Source organism: Hippichthys cyanospilos, chromosome 7 (genome assembly GCF_059441005.1).
Source record: "Hippichthys cyanospilos isolate Australia breed blue-spotted pipefish chromosome 7, RoL_Hcya_1.0, whole genome shotgun sequence".
NCBI lineage: Eukaryota > Metazoa > Chordata > Actinopteri > Syngnathiformes > Syngnathidae > Hippichthys > Hippichthys cyanospilos.
In genome coordinates, this window is record NC_142375.1 from 1,388,354 (window position 1) to 1,407,937 (window position 19,584).

The window sequence follows — 19,584 nt, forward strand, 5'->3', positions numbered from 1 at the left end:
CTTAGCATGCAACCTTGTACAAAGAAAATACAGTTTAGCAGTAAGTTGCTGCATGTTCCAATCATTTGCTCTTAATTTGAAAAGAAAACTATACTGTTCTTGTCACGGCATTAAAGAGTATTAAATTCGATTGACTTATGTTTGCAGAAATCATGTTAAATCTCAAGTACCCCTTGAAGTGATATCACGTACCCCCGGGGGTAGATGTACCATATTTTCCGCACAATAAGGCGCATCGGATGATAAGGTGCACCTTCAGTGAATGGCCAAGTAGTTTCATATATAGGGCGCACCACTGTGTAAGGGGCATTAAATAGAAGCTTTAGTAGTGGCTTTTGCATCCACTAGATGAAGCTGCGCTAAAGGGAATATCAACAAAATAATTAGATAAATCAGTCAAACTTTTCAATCAAAAATTAAAAATAAAGATGATTTGTGGAAATCACTATCTGAAGAATGGAAAAAAAAATACCTCTTAATTGCTTTAAAAGAGTGTTTACATCTTAAAAAAAAAAACAAAGAAAAAAAAGGATGATGCCAATCCTTATTTTATTACAATTACACTTCACATAAGCCTTTTCTGTGAGGTCACCAGTGTGGCCCCTGGTATCACCTCGCCCCATTATTTCATAAAGACTGCTTTAATGGAATCCAATTGGAGTGTTTAATTTTTTTGTTTTCCTGTGCTTTGTTTGTACTTCCAGGAGCTGGTCAAACACACCAGCGACCCATCAGAAAAGGACAACCTGCGCACGGCCCTGGACACCATGCGTGTGAGTTTGTGCCTATGTGTCTCCTCCTTGTATTTATGTGTGATTGTAGATTGTAGAGAATCATTGTCACATGAAACCACAGGATAGTGCATAGGGGAGTTTTACACACCTCTTGAAATGCCAAAGTTTTTTTTGTGATCAGTGGAATAGAGACTAATGCTGCATTCAGATGGAGAGCGAAGAGCGTAGGTTTTGCATTGTAGTCAATGGAGTTCGCGCGATGACGCGTCGAGCGACGCGACGGACGCGAAGGAGCGACACGCGGCGCGTAATTACGTGTGACACGAGAAGGTAAAAAAATTCAACTTTTTTCGCATGTCGCTTCGCGTCAGCCAATCAGCTTCGGGAACGTTCAACGTCTCAAGCAGGGGGCAGGAACGATTCATGGCGGCTGCTTTGCGGTCACCGGGAGCGATCCAACACGGCCAGCTGAGCTTTCAATACAAAACGGAGCCAAGCAAGAGCACTCACCTGGCTTGTAGAAAGGCGGAAGGGAGAAGTTGGGACAACTTGTATGAACAGCGTTTGCTTCCTTTTTTTTAACAGCTGTTGAACCGTAGTTACTGTGCTAAGCTAACCATAGCGCAGCACTGACAGTACAGTATTTAGCATGGTATTGGCCACTTGATTGCGACAATGAAGCTTTTTTTTTTTTGGGCAGATGAGTATTGCCGTGAAAGCGAGGGACGCGCAGTGTAAAAAAAAGAATAATAAAGGTGCTGTCGGAGAAAATATTGGCTCTGCCATATCCCGGAAAAGTGAACATTCTCAGCAATGCTCTGCTTTCCGGATCCACTGTAAATTGCACAGCAAGCTTACTCCCCTCCCCTGGCGTGATACTGTTGCGTGAAAAGTGAACTTCATTTTGACCTCGCGACGAAACGCCTCGCGTTGAGCTTAAACGACGCGCATCATCTGAACGTAGCATTAGGTAAAATATTTTCCAGCTTTTTCTGTCATTAATGTGACATTAATGTGACTTATAACCTAACTGAATAACCAAATTAACAAAACATATTTGTCTTATAACTGGAGCTGCAAGTGCTGTGTTCTGAATAATCCTATCACATTCAAAATCAGTGTTGAATCGCTTCTACTTTTTCAAGTGCCTCTGCTTAACACAAATCAAGTTTTTGTTCCTGAGGTAGCAGAGCTGTGTAGACCTTTTTTTAAATCAGCTATATGTGTATCAGTAGCGTCTTTTGGTTCGCCAGGACCTGGCACAATGTGTCAACGAAGTGAAGCGAGACAACGAGATCCTCAGGCAGATTACCACTTTCCAGTTGTCTATCGAGAACATGGTAAGTACCGTATTTTCCGCGCTATAAAGCCATTAATTTTCTCAAAAGCTTGTTTAATTTGGAGAGCCAGCTTCCCATGCCATACTGCTTGGGGGCTGTGTTATTTTTCGTATGATAAAATGGTGCACGGGGAAGCTGGCAGTAGTGAAGCAGGCCACTTATTCCCTGAAATAAGGATTTCACAAGTTGAAACACAGGTGGAGTTTGAAGTTAACATTGGTAGCTGTAAGGCGAACCAACTGGGTTTGGCTGCAATTCTTCGTCTATAATGACATTTTTTGCTCCCACTAGGTGGCGCTCGCAGTACGACAAAAAAATGGTTAGTAGGTGTGTTTTACATATGACATATGTTTTACATATGACTCCCATCAACTATATGAAATTTAGAAAAGATAAGACCATCTGGGTCCAATTAAAGAAACTTTTTGATATCGGTGATATCGGTGAGACATCGGACTTTGAGGAGACATAATGGCCATGCTCATTGGCCACTGGTGGCAAAGGAAATTTGAAACAAGTATTTTGAAGCCCCGTCCCCATCATATATGTTTGCCGATCGTGACGAAATTTTGCCCAGTTGTGCCACTATGTCAGATAATAGGGCAAACCAAATGTGAAGTTGATCAGGTCAAAGATTTTGGTATTGATAAGTGTACACAAACGGGCCAAATGGCACATTCAACAGTTGATAACTCTGGTTTTGTACATCCTAACACATGGTGCTCTATAATGTTTTTGTAGGTCTTGAGGTCCTACATTAGCCTAAAAAATTCCGTAGCTCTAGGTCAAACGGGTTGGAACTGCCTGCCGTATTAGGATCATCTGGGTTCAATTACAGAAACTTTTGCTGATTTGGGAAAACTCCGACTTTGAGGTGGCGTACAGACCACCCCCTTTATAACAAAGTCGTAAAATTTGGAAACCCTTATCCTCCAGGTCTCGATGATATTCGAACAAATTTTCAGTTCATTTACTTTTACGGGCTTAGCACAGTACATGAAAGTTTAAAAAATGACATTTTTTGTCTGTAACTAGGTGGCGCTATATTAATTTGAAAATTAACCGTGCAGATATTTTAAAGCTATGACTGGTAAATTTTCTGTAAAGTTTCCGATTTTTTTAAGCTTGCACATTGGAGTTATTAAGGTTTTTGCTGCTCACGGCGAAGGAAATTTCACTTTGAAACAGGTATTTTGAAGCCCCACCCGCATCATATTCGAGACGACAAGTGAAATACAAAACTCGAGACAAAATGATGTGTTTGAGGCAGTTGAGGACAAGGGACAAAAGTGCGTGCACACACGATGGGTGTATACACTGAAAGTGACCGTGAATGGATTTGTAATAAAAGCAAAGCTTGCCACACGAGGATTTGAAAAGCTGCGAGTTACAGAGCGACAGAAAGATTCCCCAACATGTTCCGCTGAGTCGTTGAGGCTTATTGTTGCAGTGACTTGTCAAAGACAATTGCAATTTCATTCAACGGGTATGAAGTCAGCCTTTTGACAGGGCATGGAACTCTCTAGAGACATTTTTGTTAAACCTCCTCCCAAAGCCAACTGTGCAGGTACACTTTGAAAATTAAAAAAGTGTGTGTATGGTTTAGCTGATGCCTCTCTTTATTGGTACAACAGAGTTAAGAATGCAATGATCGAAGCAGGAGGTACACTGTCCAAAGTTGACCCAGCAGTTTTTTACTGGCTGCACAATGAAAAAAAGGTAATAGGGGTTCTGACATGTCATGTTGAAGATTTCATTTGGAGTGTGTGTCCAGTATTTGAAATGACAGTCATGACACATCTCAAAGACAAGTTCAGCATCGATCGTGAAGCTCATGATAACTTTTCTTTTGTCGGTGTGGATTTTGGAACTTCTGACGGAAGAGTAAAAATACACCTAAACACATCCATTAAGCATTTACAACCTATAGGTACCAGCAGGCCAATACTGAAGTGATTCACACCATCGCGAGCAGCTGAGCAAGCTTCACCTGATACTGAAGAAGAAAGAAATCAACTCAGATACAAGATAGGGCAACTTTTATGGGAACAAAGCAGACCTGATGCCGTGTTTGATGCCTGTACAGTAATATTGCGTCAAATCTCAAATGTGCTTCTATACAGACCATTCGTGAAGCAAACCGAGTAGTGTCTAAAATCAAAACCATGAGAGTTGAATTGCAGTTTCAACAACCGGGGAAAGATGACTGCTGAAAGTTGGTTGCATTCACCAATGCATCTTTAGCAAACCTCTCTGATGGGGGTACTCAAGGTGGCCACTTCATTGTTTTGATGGGTGAAAATGGACTATTTTCTCCTATTTCTTGGCAGTCACAGAAAATTAAGAGACTTGTCAGAAGTCTACCTGCAGGTGAGACACTAGCTATGTCTGAAGGAACAGACAATGCCATTTTTCTGGCAGCATAATTCTCTGAGCTCTTTTTATTCAAGTTAACAAAGATGACAGTGCACCTTATAATCCAGTGTGCCTTAATTAAACGGCACGTTTTCGTTTTTGAGGGAGTAAAAAAATCAATTAACTTAATCCCCATGTACTGTAAATTATCAAATGTTTACCTCTGCATTACAGTTAAAAATGTATTTTATACGATTAAAATTTTATAACACCCTGTTTGAAATTTTGATAGGCTATACTGTATATGCTCCAATTTTGAACCAATTAAATGGAGACAAGGCGCAAAAACCACCATTTTTGTAAAATAAAATAACTTAATCCCCATGTACTGTAAATTATCAAATGTTTACCTCTGCATTACAGTTAAAAATGTATTTTATACGATTAAAATTTTATAACACCCTGTTTGAAATTTTGATAGGCTATACTGTATATGCTCCAATTTTGAACCAATTAAATGGAGACAAGGCGCAAAAACCACCATTTTTGTAAAAGAAAGTGTGAATTTTATCATATAAAATTGTTTTTAAATCAATAAAACAGTATGTTTTAAGGTTTGTGGTTTCAATTTGATAAAAAGATGTAAGTTTAATATTGAATTGGATAATAATTATTTCTTTTAAACTTTTGATTGGTCTTGATCTAAACAGTCTTTTCATGTAATAAAGAGGTATTTTTTCCCTATTCTGCAGATACTAGTTTCCACAAGTCATCTTTATTCTTCATTTCTTATTGTGTATTAATAAAGTTTGGCTGCCCTATCTGATTGTTTTGTTCACATTCCCTTTGGCACAGCTCCATCTAGTGGAAGCATAACACAACCCCAGCCACTACTGTAGCTTCTATTCTATGCGCCCTGTATATGAAAACACTTTTAAAATAGACTATTCATCACATATGTATAAATGTTTACAGTCAAGCTTGTCGGTGGGCACCCTCAGGATAATGGAAAAGTGGAAACTAGAAATTAATAGGGTGATTGAGGATCAAGTGTGGAGACAAATCTGTGAAAATGGACATAAAATGACTAATAGTCCTACATGGAAAGAGTTCTGTTGGAAAGTGAATATTCGTTTTTTTCAAAACACCCTCCATCACCTCCAAAATGGATAAGACGAAATCAAATCTCTGCTGGAGACAATGTGGAGAAATTGGGGACCATACACATATTTTCTGGGATTGCCTGAAACTTAAAACATTATGGGAAGGAATCTTTGAGGAAATCTGTACTTTACTAGCTATACGAATTGAATGGAACCCAGTGGTGTTTGTCTTTGGGGTGCTCACCTCAGAATACATGAGTAAAGACAAGCTATATCTTTTGAGCGTACTTTTATTAGTGGCAAAGAAAATGATAACTGTATCATGGTGCAAGCCCCCCGCCCAACCAAGCAGTGGCAAGAAAGGACAATGAAAGTATACATGATGGAAAAAATAACTGCTAAGTTCAATTTAAGCATTGACATATTCAGAAGGAGATAGAATCCACTGATAACGCACTTAAGTTTGGCGCTGTGAATTGAAAACTGCTGCTCTATCAGGAGCACTACTGCCTGGATGGTTATTGTTAAAACCCCCTTTATTTTAAATCCAGTTTAAAGTATATTATTCATGTATTATTGTAATTTTCTTTATCTTTCCGGGGTATCGTTAGAGTTGTTGGTTACCTTTGGCTGTTAATACATACCAAACAATATTGTGTCAGAAAAACTTGTAAGCCTATATTGACAATAAAGATTTTTGTTAAAAAAAAAAAAGACTATTCATTGAAGGTGCGCCTTTTAATCTGGTGTGCCTTAATAGTGCTGGTGCCGGGACGTGCGTAAGTGGACCCCATCTACATTTCTCCTTTATTTAAACAGTCACAGTCCTTGGCCCTTTTTGGCCGCCCCAAAATGGATGGCGAGCTAAAAATCTGCAGCACAGAGAAGAAGTCTAAACAGGAAAGGCAAGTGATTTTTTTTTCACCTTGCGCTGTCTTTAAAAAAAAAAAAATCTTAAATTGAATGTTGTGCGGTCGCCAACAGATATGCTTTCCTCTTTGACAAGGCCATGATTGTGTGCAAGAGGAAAAGCGGCGAGACCTTTGATCTGAAAGAGATCATCGTGCTGCAGCACTACCAAGTGCGAGACGAGCCAGCGGGGGAGAAAGACAAAAAGAAGGTGTGCTTCATATCTGAATTTCCCCACGCCTGTGTGCTGGCAACGAGAAGAGGCAATAACGTAGGCTCACGCATCCGCAGTGGTCCTACCTCTTTCTTCTGCTGGACTCCTACGGGAAGTGTGGCTACGACTTATACTTCAAAACACGGGAACTGAAGAAGAAATGGCTGGAGCAGTTTGAGATGGCTCAGTGAGTTTGAAAAGTGTGCCGTGGATGGATCTTGCTTTGAGGTCCCCCGTTATTTATATTATATTATATTATATTATATTATATTATATTATATTATATTATATTATATTATATTATATTATATTATATTATATTATGACAAGTCCCACTTTAAAGTAAATGGCAAAATGGCTGCCCACCTGCCTCTGTTCAGTCGTGATGGGAAAATGAAGCCTCATGAAGCATTTTTGATACATTTTTGTTTTTGTGGGTTTTTTTTGGCTCCTCGAGATGGCATTCTTATGTTTAAGGACATTGTGGGGATTGAAAACATTTCCATTGCACTAGCCTTTCTTTTTAAATTAAAAAGACAAGAGAAATTTAAAAAATATATATTTACTGTATTTCTCTATGTACAAGTTGACCTCATGTACAAGTGCCCCCCCCCCCCCCCCCTTTTTTTTTTTACTCCTCAATTTGGGTAAATTTTTCAAAAACCACGAGTATAAGTCTACCCTGACTTTAGTGGTTACACATATCATGGCTGTCCAATTAAAACACATGGTGTGTGTTTTTATTGTGTGGATGGTTGCCTTTCACTGTTTCTCTCTCCACCTGCCGACATCCACGCTGGCTTGTTCCAGTACTCGTCTCAGGGCTGAAGGAGACAAATCAATCCGTCTTTCCTTTTACTAATGCGTAAAAGTCCACCGAAAAATTATCCACTCAGCCTCGTTGTTGACAACAAAGAGGCAATACGGCAGTGCTTGACAAAAATGCATTTGAAAGTGCAAACGTTGCTAATATGGGTGCATACTATATCAAATTACAGGTCTATGTAATCATTTTAAGCCTTGTAAATGACATATTACTTATTTCTTATTCAAATTAATGTTAAGAAAATTAGGGTAAAAAATTTGACTTGTACATGGCGAACAACGGAATATCATACATAAGTGCTTCATGAGGTTTCATTTTGCCATCGCAATTTTTCAGACATGTGTGTACAGTAATCCCTCGTTTATCGCGGGGGTTACGTTCCAAAAATAACACGCGCAAAGTGAAATCCGTGAAGTAGCCAGCTTTATTTTTTTTATTTTACAATGCTATACTAAACTATAGATCAAAACCAAAAATCAAAACCTGTTTTAAAGCTCCAAATTTGTTTAAAACAATAATTTTAATATAGTAATAAAGTTGGAAACATTGTCACTCCTGTATTTCACACTCCCAGTTATGCCTCTTCGTCCTGATCCCGCACATTATAATGAGTACCTGTAGTGCTCTTCCTTTTTCTGAGCAAGAAGATTTTTATAAACGGATATGCCCGGACATCGAATTAAAGTGAAGCCTCATATCATAACAATACACTTGAAATTTCAATTTATTAGAAAAGAAATAAAAGTCAGATTTGCAAAGCTGCACATTTCTCCGTTGCATAGGGTGTGCGCTTGCTCTCGGCACGCCTACGAGTCACGTGATCGGCTCCCAGAGACCAAGCTGTCAATCAATGTGCTTACTAGCACTTTCGCACACGGCAGTTAGAGGAGAGACACTGGAGAGACAAAAGCAAGCTTTTGGATCCTCTTGCCTTTTGTAATAAATTTACAAGTGAAAAACCAATACAGTACAGCCTCAATATTTTATTTCGAGACAACAGTAAAAGCCCCAGAGCCATTCAGGATTTAGAGCACAATGCGCTGCAAAAAATATATATCCACACTGTAAAAAAATCCGTGAAGCAGCAAACCCGTGAAAGATGAACCACGATACAGCGAGGAATTACTGTACCAAATTTAATGTTGCCAAATGTTTAAGCAGGTCCAACATTTATCCTGAGAATGCCACTGCAAACAACCATGATTTCCAGATGCACAACTTTGAGGAGACGGCATGTTGCAAGGCGTGCTCCATGATGCTGAGGTACTAATTTAGCTTAGCCTAGCCTAGCTCGCGGTCATCTCAGCTGTGTGACTTCCCACTCACCCTTCAAATCGAAACTCTCCAACTCTTTCTGTGGATGTCATCCCTTCAGAGGGATTTTCTTCCAGGGCTACAGCTGCACGCGTTGCAAAATGGCTGCCCACAAAGAGTGCTTGGGCAGACTACCACCTTGTGGACGCAGTTTAGGTCAGTTGCTAAAAAGTACATAAAAAAGTACATCTCAGTACATGATGAAACCTAAAAAGGTTTACGATGCCATGGCAAAGACCCAAGATGGTAGTACTTTTCCATTACAGCCCAAACTCCCAACACCCTGTGGTCCCTTGTCTTACAAGTTCAGTTTGCTTCATGACACACCAGGGCTGGGGAAAAATGTCGACCAAGTCAACTTTACAAATTTCGTCGACTAAAAATATTTCCTTAGAAACTCCACAGGAAGTGTGTGCGAGATTTTTTTTTTATAGGCGGACCTTTCTTGTAGACGCACATTATGTTTGAATTGAGGCAAGGGAGAGAGATTCCCTTGGGATTATTTGCAATTAAAATAGGAGTGACAAAAATAAGGTAATACAGTGGTACCTCGGTCCTCGAACGCCTCTATACTCGACCAAATCGGTGCTCGACCAAAAAAATCAAGTAGGTAATGCATCGGACCTCGATCAGATTTTCGGTTCTCGACTAGCCGAGCCTAGCCGAGCCGACCCGAACGCGCTCCTCGGCTCTTTTCGGCCAGTTCAAGCGCCAGTTCAACTCAGACCGCCAACGGAGTAAGACTTACGCAGTTTGTTTGAGTACGTATTTCTTCCCAATTTTCAACTTTTTTGTGTTGCACTAGCCCTTAATGATGGGTCCTAAGAGAGATAGTGATAAGGGGAAGGCAAAGAGAAAAACAGTGAGGACCACTATCGAACGGAAGAGACAAACAAAAAAGGCAGAAGCAACTTACAATGGACAGGTTCCTTCTTAAAGAAAAGAGGAAGGCTACTGCCCAGCCAGATTTACCTCCACAGAAGAGAGAGCGAAGGGACAAAACCCCTGAAGGCGCGTTACCTAGCGTCATCATGAAAGGGGATTCCTCTTCCAAGGATTAACCCTCCCTCCCGTCCTCGCCGCATCCATTCCCGTATGCCATCAGCCACTCTCCAAAACGTAAGTAAATTATACAAAATGCTTAATAATGCTTTATATATCTTTATCATGTACCGCTTGTGCACATTTACGTCCTCATTGTTGTTTAGATACATGTTCTTATAATATTTTAGGTATTTTTCTTAATGGTAAAAACGGATTAAAATAGTTTCCATTATTTCTTATGGGAAAATTGGTTTCGGTGTTCGAACAAATCGGTGCTCGACCACCACCTCGGAACGGATTATGGTCGAGTACCGAGGTACCACTGTATTTAACTATTGCCAAATGGAAAAGGCATACCATTGCCGAATACACTGTAGGAGAGAAAAAAAAAACATGCAAAGACCGTCTTACGGCATATACCTAGTGGTTGAATGGCTTAAAAACGCTTTCAGATTTAGTTGCTTCGTAGCTACCCAAATGCAAGGAAAGAACTTTGCAAAACGCACAAGGGCTGTTCAGTTTCATAACATAACCTGCCACCACAAACAATCTACTGATTAGTGACTTGCTTTTAGGTGTTCAACTTTTGTCCAGCAGGGGGCACTCAAGCAGGAAACATGCCCAGTTTGCTTATCAAGAAGAAGAGGAAGTTACTGACCTCATAGTAAATGGAATTCAAGATTCAAGAGATTTTTATTGTCATATGCATAGTAATGTTACACAATGAAACTCTTATTCTGTTCACTTTGAGCAGACTATATTCCATAATCGAGGAAATAATAAAGTAGGCAATAAAACAAAAAGAAACAGTAATAGAGCAATAAGGTCAGTAATAATGAACCACTAATAAAGGAATAGACTTACATTCTCAGCATATTATGGAGTAGATGAAACTATAAATATGAGAATGGTAGTGCAAAATATCATGTAGTGCAAAGTGTTATATATTTAGCAGCTTTCCTGCACTGTGCAGGGTTTGTAAGGCGCATATGTGGCACATGTGATTAAAGTGACTGGTGATGATGCAGATTAGTGCGTGACGGATTAGTTCAGAATCCGGATGGCCTGTGAGTAGAAGCTTGTTTGCTAGCCTGATAGTCCTGGCCCTCAGGCTCCTGTAGTGTCTGCCTGATGGCAGCAGTCCAAACAGGTTGTGTTGTGGGTGAGTATTGTCCATGATAAGGTTGTTTGTCCTCTGCAGAATCCTGGTGTGGTAAATGTCCTGTAGAAGTTGTTAAGAATCTTTGCTGGAATATGCTGGAATATCATTGATCATCATCTTGAAGTGACTTTAAGGACACTAATACATGTGTAATGTACATAAAACATTATATATGTGTGAACTAAATAAGAGAAAGTATTTGTTGACCTTAAATGGTAATCGTTAGGGCACCAATGCTAGTTGTGATTGCTAACCCTTTAGCATGGACAACATTTTGTTGGTGCTCTAAAAATTCATTTTAATAGTAGAAATGAGTAGTTATATACACTCACTTCAACTCACGTTCAACCTTAGTAGATTAATCAATTAAAACAAAGAAAAATGATAGTGACACTTCTTTTGACCGCTCATGGAACTCCTAACAATTGCTTTCCTAATTGAAATGAATGGATATGCAATCAACTAATTCCCTTTTAGGCACTCCCCTAAGAAATATTAAAAAAAAACAAAAAAAAAAACATAATCAAAACAATGTTTTAATTTTCATTGGTACCACTGAGACTGGTTTCTGACTTTTGCTATTTACAGAGCATGCAAGTACTCAGAGAAAAGTAAGTCTCACTTCTGCGTTCATTTTTCATCATTACACACTGAAATATTAGTGCTCATGTTTTTCCTTCTTTCTTGTCCTCAGAGTAGAACCCATGGGTCCTCAGGGAACGCCGGCATTGGTAAGAAGCAATTGAATTCCATGCAAATTTCACTGTAGCAGCAATAAAAGTGCAATTTTATTTTATTTTTTTCCACCCGGCAAAATATTTCATGAAGTCGTCAGATGTATATTTTGGGTGGACCTAGGGATGCACCATTATGGCCAAAATAATAATCACATTTTCATTATTTTTGTCAGTATTGAAATCATGATTACAGTGATCCCTCGCTACTTCGTGCTTCGATTTTCGTGCCCTCAGTCTTTCGCGGATTTTGTAGGTGGGGAAAAAAAATGAATCTATACCGTATTGCGGTGACATGCTGTGATGATGTCTTGCATGCCAAACAGATGAGGTAACTATAAATGCACTTGCCATGAGCCCTCCTCAGACGTGGAACTACTGCAGTACACATATTTATGTCATGGTCTTTTGGATTTTGGGTGGTGGGTTTATTTTGAGGGGTTCTGTTCTTTCGTTTGCATAGTTCCTGTTTCTGTTAAGCTCGTGTCACTGCGTTAGTTTTGATTTGATGCACCTGTCTGCGTTTACCTGCCCCTTGTGTGTCCACCAATCCGCTTCCCCTTCTTATTGTTTCCTCCCCACCTGTTGCGCGTCTGTCTAATTAGTGTGTGTGTATTTAAGCCTAGTTTTTCACTACAGCTACTGTCGGATCATAGTCGCGTCTCACTCGTCATTTGTCAGTCTTGTCTCATCCATTGTCTCCCTGTCAGCCTGTTTGTTAGTCTTTGTTTTCTGTTTCGCCAGCCTGTCTGTGCCTTTTGTTGGAGTTTTTGCCGTCAAGTTTTTCCCCGCTTTTCTTCCTGCCTGCCCCGTGGTTTAATAAACATGGACAATCACCCACACTCCCGGCCTCGTAGCCTCTCTGGTCTTGGGTCCTCTACCCCCGTGATCACGCCAACGCTGCGAGGACCCTCCGGTTTTTCACCAGATTATTATTATCATTATTATTAGGGCCCAAGCAGTGACCGCCTCAAGGTTCCTATTGTTCTTCTCCAGATTATTATTTGAGCCTGAACAGCTAGCGCTGCAAGGACCCTCTTGTTTGTCTCCAGATTATTGTTATTATTATTAGTAGTAGTAGTGGTATGAGGGCTCGAGCAGCTGACGCTGCGAGGACCGTCTTCTTTTTCACCGAATTATTATTATTATTATTATTATTATTATTATTAGGGCCTGAGCAGATTAATCTCCAGATTATTATTATCATTATTTTTTTTTTTTATTATTAGTTACTCCTCATGAACTTTCCTATTTTGGAGGGTCTAAACATGTACGAAAAGTTACCAAATTTTGCACAGTTGTCGGGCCTGGCGAAAATGTCTATATTTTAGTGTTTCCTAAAACAGGGCAAAAAAAATGGTCGAAAAAGTTCAGCCAGTCCTGGGTTGTTTGCCCTGGAGCTACGAAATTTTTTAGGAATATGTAGGACCTCGATACCCACAAAAAAGTGAGCGCGAACCATATGCTCACTAAGACTCATGCTCATAAGACTACAAAAAAAAATAGCATATAGCGCCGCCTACTGGTTGATAAAAATGTCATTATTTTACACTTTCATGTACTGTGCTAAGTTGTTTGAGTAAACCAACTGAAAATTTGTCAGAATACCATTAAGACATTAAGACATAACCCTCATAAAGGTTCTCAAATTTTACAACTTTGGTAAAGGGCGTGACCTGCACACCACCTCAAAGTCAGATGTCTCACCAAAATGAAAGAAGTGGCTGAAACTGGACCCAAAATGGCCTTTTGCGTGGAAAAAAGCCTCCCCATCCCAGCCCGTTTGACCTAGAGCTACAAAAATTTGTTGGCATATGTAGGACCTTGAGACCTACAAAAAAGTAATCGCGAGTCATATGCTCCGATGTATAGAACCAGTTATCAACTTTTGAATGTGCCATTTGGCGTGTTTTTGTACATTTTATGGTACCAAAGCCCTTGAACCAATCAACCATTATCAGACACAGGGGCACAACTGAGCTAAATTTCGTGAAGATAGGCTAACACCCACATGTCAAAGTCAAGGCCCGCGGGCCACATCAGGCCCGCGAGAGGGTTTTATCTGGCCCCCGTGATGATATTGATTTATTATTAGATCCGGCCCGCAGGCCGCTGCAAATCAGCAGCCCGCAGATATAATGTACGCACCAATACTACATTTCCCACAATGCAACGGGGGCGCGCCGAGCGGGAGGCGGTTTCATTTAATTGTTTATTAGCACATTATTACACATTGTCACATTAGCATAACAGTAAAAGTTATCTTACAGATACCCATCAACAATGGCAAAACGGAAGGTGGACCATGAAAACCGGGGGTTTCAAGCAAGGTGGGAGTTAGAGTACATGTTCACGGAGGTAGCTGGAAAACCCGTGTGTTTAATATGTGGAGAAAGCGTGGCGGTGATGAAAGAGTATAATATGAGACGGCATCATGAAACCAAACACGCGGACAAAAACAAGATTGTGGACATGGAACAAAGGCTACAGAAGGTCGAGGAATTAAAACGAGGCCTCAAATCTCGACAGGGTCTCCAGAAAAGCCAAGTCAGAAAGCGAGGCTGCTGTTAAGACAAGTTTTATTTTAGCAGAGGAGATCACTAAATCAGCCCGGCCATTTACAGAGGGCGAGTTCATAAAAAACTGTATGCTTAAAGTCTGTGACGAAGTTTGCCCCGACAAAAGACAGCTCTTTTTAAACGTCAGCCTGAGCAGAAATACCATTGCTGAGCGAGTAGACCTGTTGTCTATCAATCTAAAAGAGCAGCTTGTTAACAAGGGAAAGGATTTCATCGCATATTCCCTGGCTGTGGACGAGAGCACGGACATTTCTGACATTGCCCAGTTGTCAGTTTTCATCCGCGGAGTGGACTCCAGCCTAAACGTGACAGAGGAGTTGTTAGCGTTACGTCCAATGCATGGCACCACTACAGGACATGATTTGTATGAAGAGGTCTCAAGATGTGTAAACGAGATGGAGCTGCCTTGGGACAAACTTGTGGGTTTGACAACAGACGGAGCACCTGCGATGTGTGGACATAGAAGTGGACTGGTGGCAAAGATACGGGAGAAGATGCAGAAGGAAAACGTCTCTGGTGAGCTGACAGCGTATCACTGTATCATACACCAGGAGTCGTTGTGTGGTAAAGCCTTGAAAATGAAACATGTAATGAGCACCATCACGTGCGCAGTTAACTTTATCAGAGCCAAAGGGTTAAATCACCGCCAGTTCAAGTCATTTGTGAGCGAGTTAGAAACGGAGCATGGTGATTTGCCCTATCACACTGAGGTGCGGTGGCTAAGCCAGGGAAAGGTGCTGCATAGATGTTTTGAGCTTCGTGAGGAGATTTGTCTGTTCTTGGACAGCAAAGGGAAAGACACAACACAACTCCGAGACGAAAGGTTTTTGTGTGAAATGGCCTTTCTATGTGACATTAGGACTCATCTGAATGCAATGAACCTGCAACTGCAGGGTCGGGCTCGTGTCATCTTCTGATATGTACAGTACAGTGAAGTCGTTTCAAACTAAACTGACTCTGTGGGAGGCACAAATGCAGAAAGTAAACTTGAGCCACTTTCCTAGCTGTCAAACCATGAAAGATAAGCTGTCCACCAATGTTTTCCCGAGCGCAGAGTTTGCTGATAAAATTAGTGTACTTGCCGCTGACTTTCAGCGGCGATTTGCTGACTTTGAAGCACAAAAAAGCAGGTTTGCACTGCTCAGTAATCCATTTGCAGTTGATGTATAAAGCTCACCGCCAAACCTCCAAATGGAGTTGATTGAGCTACAATGCAATGATGCGCTGAAGGCAAAATACGCAGCAGTGGGTGCTGTGGAGTTTGCGCGCTTCCTCCCCGACACAGTGCCCCAGCTGCGCACCCAGGCTGCTCAAACGTTGTCTATGTTTGGCAGCACATACCTGTGTGAACAACTGTTTTCATTAATGAAGCTGAACAAAACATCACACAGAGGTCGACTTACTAATGAACACCTTCACTCAGTTCTGAGGATTTCCTCAGCTCAAAGCCTGACCCCAAACATTGATGAACTTGTGCAAAAGATAGTTGAAAATGTGTTTCAAATTTCCTTCGCCATGAGTGACAAAAACCTGAATAACTCCAATGTACAAGCTTCAACAAATCAGAAATTTGAGAGAAAAATTACGAGTCAGTGCCTTAAAACAACTGCAAGATAAATTCTCAAAATAAATATAGCACTACCTAGTTGCAGACTAAAATGTCAAATTTTTACTCTCATGTATTGTGCTAAGCCCGTAAGAGTAAATGAACTGAAAATTTGTCAGAATACCATCAAGACATGGAGGATGACTGTTACTAAAAGTTATGACTTTGTGATAATGGGCGTGTTCTGTACGCCAACTGTTTCCCCAACTCAGTAAAAGTTGCTGTAGTTGAACCCAGTTGATCCTAAAACTGCAGCCAGTTCTGACCCGTTTGACCTAGAGCTACACATTTTTTTAGGCATTTGTAGGACCTCATGACCCACAAAAAAAATCATAGAGTGCCATATTTTGGGATGTACAGAACCACAGTTATCAACTTTTGAATGTGCTATTTGACTCGTTTTGTACATTTTATGGTACCGAAACCCTTGACCCGATCAACTTTACATTTGGCGTGCTTCATTATCAGTCATAGGAGAACAACTGGGCAAAATTTCGTGAAGATCAGCTCACATAAATGGTGGGGGCGGTGCTTCAAAATATGTGTTTCAAATTTCCTTCGCCATGAGTAACAAAAACCTTAATAACTCCGTTTTTTACACTTTCATCTACTGTGCTAATCCTGTTTGAGAAATTGAACTGAAAATTGGCTAGAAAAGCATTGAGGCATGGAACATGAAGGTTCTCAAATTTTACGACTTTTCGATGATGAGTGTGGCCTGCACGTCACCTCAAAGTCCGATGTCTCACCAATAATAAGTTTCTGTAACTGAGCCCAGATGGTCTTATCTTTTCAAAAATTTCAAATACTGTAGTTGATTGGCGTTTACAAACCAATTTTTGGCGTACTGCGAGCGCCACCTAGTGGCAGCAAAAATCAAAGGACTTTTTTAACGTTTTGACGTACTTTGTTGAGTCCGTTAGAGTAATATCACTAAAATCTATTCTGACAAGCCTCCGGACACACCTAATGCCCTTGACCAAATAATACGAATTTCCGATAATGGGCGTGTCATATACGCCAGTTTTACTTCCGAAGACTTATCTGAACAGTAAAAGCTGCTGTAATTTGACCCACATGATCTGATCTTTGCACTTTTTCACACATTGGAAGAGAGTCCATTCCATAATACATCGACAAACATACATTGCATTATAATGCTAGGGCCAACCAGGGGTAGCCAAAAAATGTCATTAGTCGAATGATTGCAGCTAAAACCGGTTGGTTTAAATTACACCTAAGAAAATTTTTACACAATTGTACGACCCTAAGACCTACAAAAAAAGTCAAAGAAAAGTCAAAAAGTTATGTATTTTTTAATGTGCCACTTAGACCCATTTACGGGCATTTGCAAGTCTACACCGGCGTCCTTCTTCTCTTAAACGATTGATCAGATCAACTTCCAATTTGGCGTGGAGCATTATCAGACTTAGAGACACAATTGGTCCAAAAATCGTCAAGATCCGGTGCAATATATGATTGAGGTGGGGCTTCAAAATATGAAATCAATATTTCCTTCGCCCACAGTAACAAAAACCTTTATAACTCAACTAAACAAGCTTTAAAAATAATCTGAAAGTTTACAGTATAATTAAGATCTTCTATATGGTAAATTTCCAAATTACATATAGTGACACCTGGTGGCAGACAAAAATGTTACTTTTTAACATTTTCATGTACTGTGCTATGCCTCTAAATTAACTGAAAATTACTCAGGAGAAGATTGAGATTCTCAAGTTTTATGACTTTTCGTTTATGGGCGTGGCCTTTACACTGCCTCAAAATCTAGCCAACACAGTAAAAGTTAATGTAATTGGAAGTAATTGGGAGTCCAATGCTCAACACACTTTTTTTTTCATTGTTGTGTGAGCGCCACCTAGTGGCAGCAAAGAAAAAAAAAGCTATATGCAGGACCCACAAAAAAGTCAGCGCGACCCATATGCTGGGATGTACAGAACCGGAGATATGAACTTTTACATGAGCCATTTTGCCCCGTTTTTGTACATTTGCAGGTCCCAAACAAATATCTCTTAAACTGTTGACCCGAGCAACTTCAAATTTAGCGTGCACCATTAGCAGACACCATCCAGATCAACAAAATGTAAGCTATGACTTCCATCTTCGACTACGATGGACCACCTAACCAACCAGTCTCTTGGTACAGGAATAAAGAGCAAAAAACAAATAGAAAAGAACAAAGAGCCATTTGTCTCTGTGCCGCATTCCACATATACTGTGTTGACACCCATTGACTGAATGCTGACTGACAACAATTATGATCTTAACTTTAATTGTACTACTAATGCCACCTAGTAGTATCCCAAAATATAGCATCTTTTTAGTCTTTGTGACCAAAGATCACAATGTGATCAGATGTGTCAGATCTTCCTCATAATTACTCTGCTGGTAAATCCATAATGATTTATAAACAGAAATATTAACACAAAGGTTAACATAATTTTTACATTTCTATTTACTCTGTTTAGCCCGTTGAACAAATGCTAATGAAAATTTGATATTTTCTAAAACACTGAATTATAATGTTCACCTGCATATGCACAAACATGTTTATACTCAAACGTATTCATACCCCAACCTGTTCATACTCCAATGTGCACAGGTCTGCAAGGGCCCGTTATAGCTGCTTGCTGCTCTAGTTTCAAATTTGTTCTTGAGCTGAGGACATAAAATACTTGAGGTCTCTACCTTGCACTCTTTAAGAAAATTTGTCTTTGGAGAAAGGCATGATGGCTTTTGCTAGTTTGAAAGGCAGTAAATAACTTGTCTTTGTGTTAGCTTCTTGGGTGGAAGTTACTCAAACAAGGGTGTTTTGCTAAGCCTGCACACTAGTGACCAACCTGTCAGTGGTAGTTGTGCATTCTTTGTATCAAATAGTTGCTGGCATAAATTAGACGCCTTGGTGGACAAGTGACGGCTGCTATTCTTTTAAAACTGGCACGGTTTCTTGGCAAATAAGACATACAGCCTTGGACCAGACTACACAAAAAAAATAAAAAAATAAATAAAGAAATATTATATATATATATATATATATATATATATATATATATATATATATATATATATATATATATATACATACATACATATACAGTGGCTTGCGAAACTATTTGGCCCTCTTGGACTTTGTGACCTTTTGCCACATTTCAGGCTTCAAACATAAAGATGTAAAACTAATTTCTTGTGAAGAATCAACAACAAGTGGGACACAATCATGAAGTGGAACACACTTTATTGGATATTTTTAAAAAATTTAACAAATAAAAAATGAAAAATTGGACGTGCAAAATCATTCAGCCCCTTTAGTTTCAGTGCAGCAAGTTTCTGTCCAGAAGTTCAGTGAGGATCTCTGAATGATTCAATGTTGACCTAAATGACTAACGATGATAAATGGAATCCACCTGTGTGTAATCAAGTCTCTGTATAAATACACCTGCACTGTGATAGTCTCAGAGGTCTATTTAAAGCGCAGAGAGCATCATGAAGAACAAGGAACACACCAGGCAGGTCCGAGATACTGTTGTGGAGAAGTTTAAAGCTGGATTTGGCTTCAAAAAGATTTTCCAAGCTTTAAACATCCCAAGGAGCACTGTGCAAGCAATAGTTTTGAAATGGAAGGAGTATCAGACCACTGCAAATCTAC

At 39.9% G+C, this 19,584-nt stretch overlaps 1 protein-coding gene across 3 annotated transcripts in view; it reads left to right on the top strand.

The window, feature by feature from the left end:
• vav1 (vav guanine nucleotide exchange factor 1) overlaps positions 1 to 19,584 on the top strand; it is a 104,176-nt gene that overhangs the window by 48,203 nt on the left and 36,389 nt on the right. For 2 of the 3 annotated variants that reach the window (XM_088418583.1, XM_088418585.1), the window contains 9 exons: positions 705 to 773; positions 1,988 to 2,074; positions 6,352 to 6,437; positions 6,517 to 6,652; positions 6,733 to 6,842; positions 8,640 to 8,744; positions 8,857 to 8,951; positions 11,590 to 11,612; positions 11,696 to 11,732. In XM_088418583.1, the coding sequence (XP_088274709.1) occupies positions 705 to 773; positions 1,988 to 2,074; positions 6,352 to 6,437; positions 6,517 to 6,652; positions 6,733 to 6,842; positions 8,640 to 8,744; positions 8,857 to 8,951; positions 11,590 to 11,612; positions 11,696 to 11,732 (748 nt within the window). The remainder of the gene's footprint in view (positions 1 to 704; positions 774 to 1,987; positions 2,075 to 6,351; positions 6,438 to 6,516; positions 6,653 to 6,732; positions 6,843 to 8,639; positions 8,745 to 8,856; positions 8,952 to 11,589; positions 11,613 to 11,695; positions 11,733 to 19,584) is intronic. The other variant, XM_088418584.1, reaches the window with a different exon arrangement.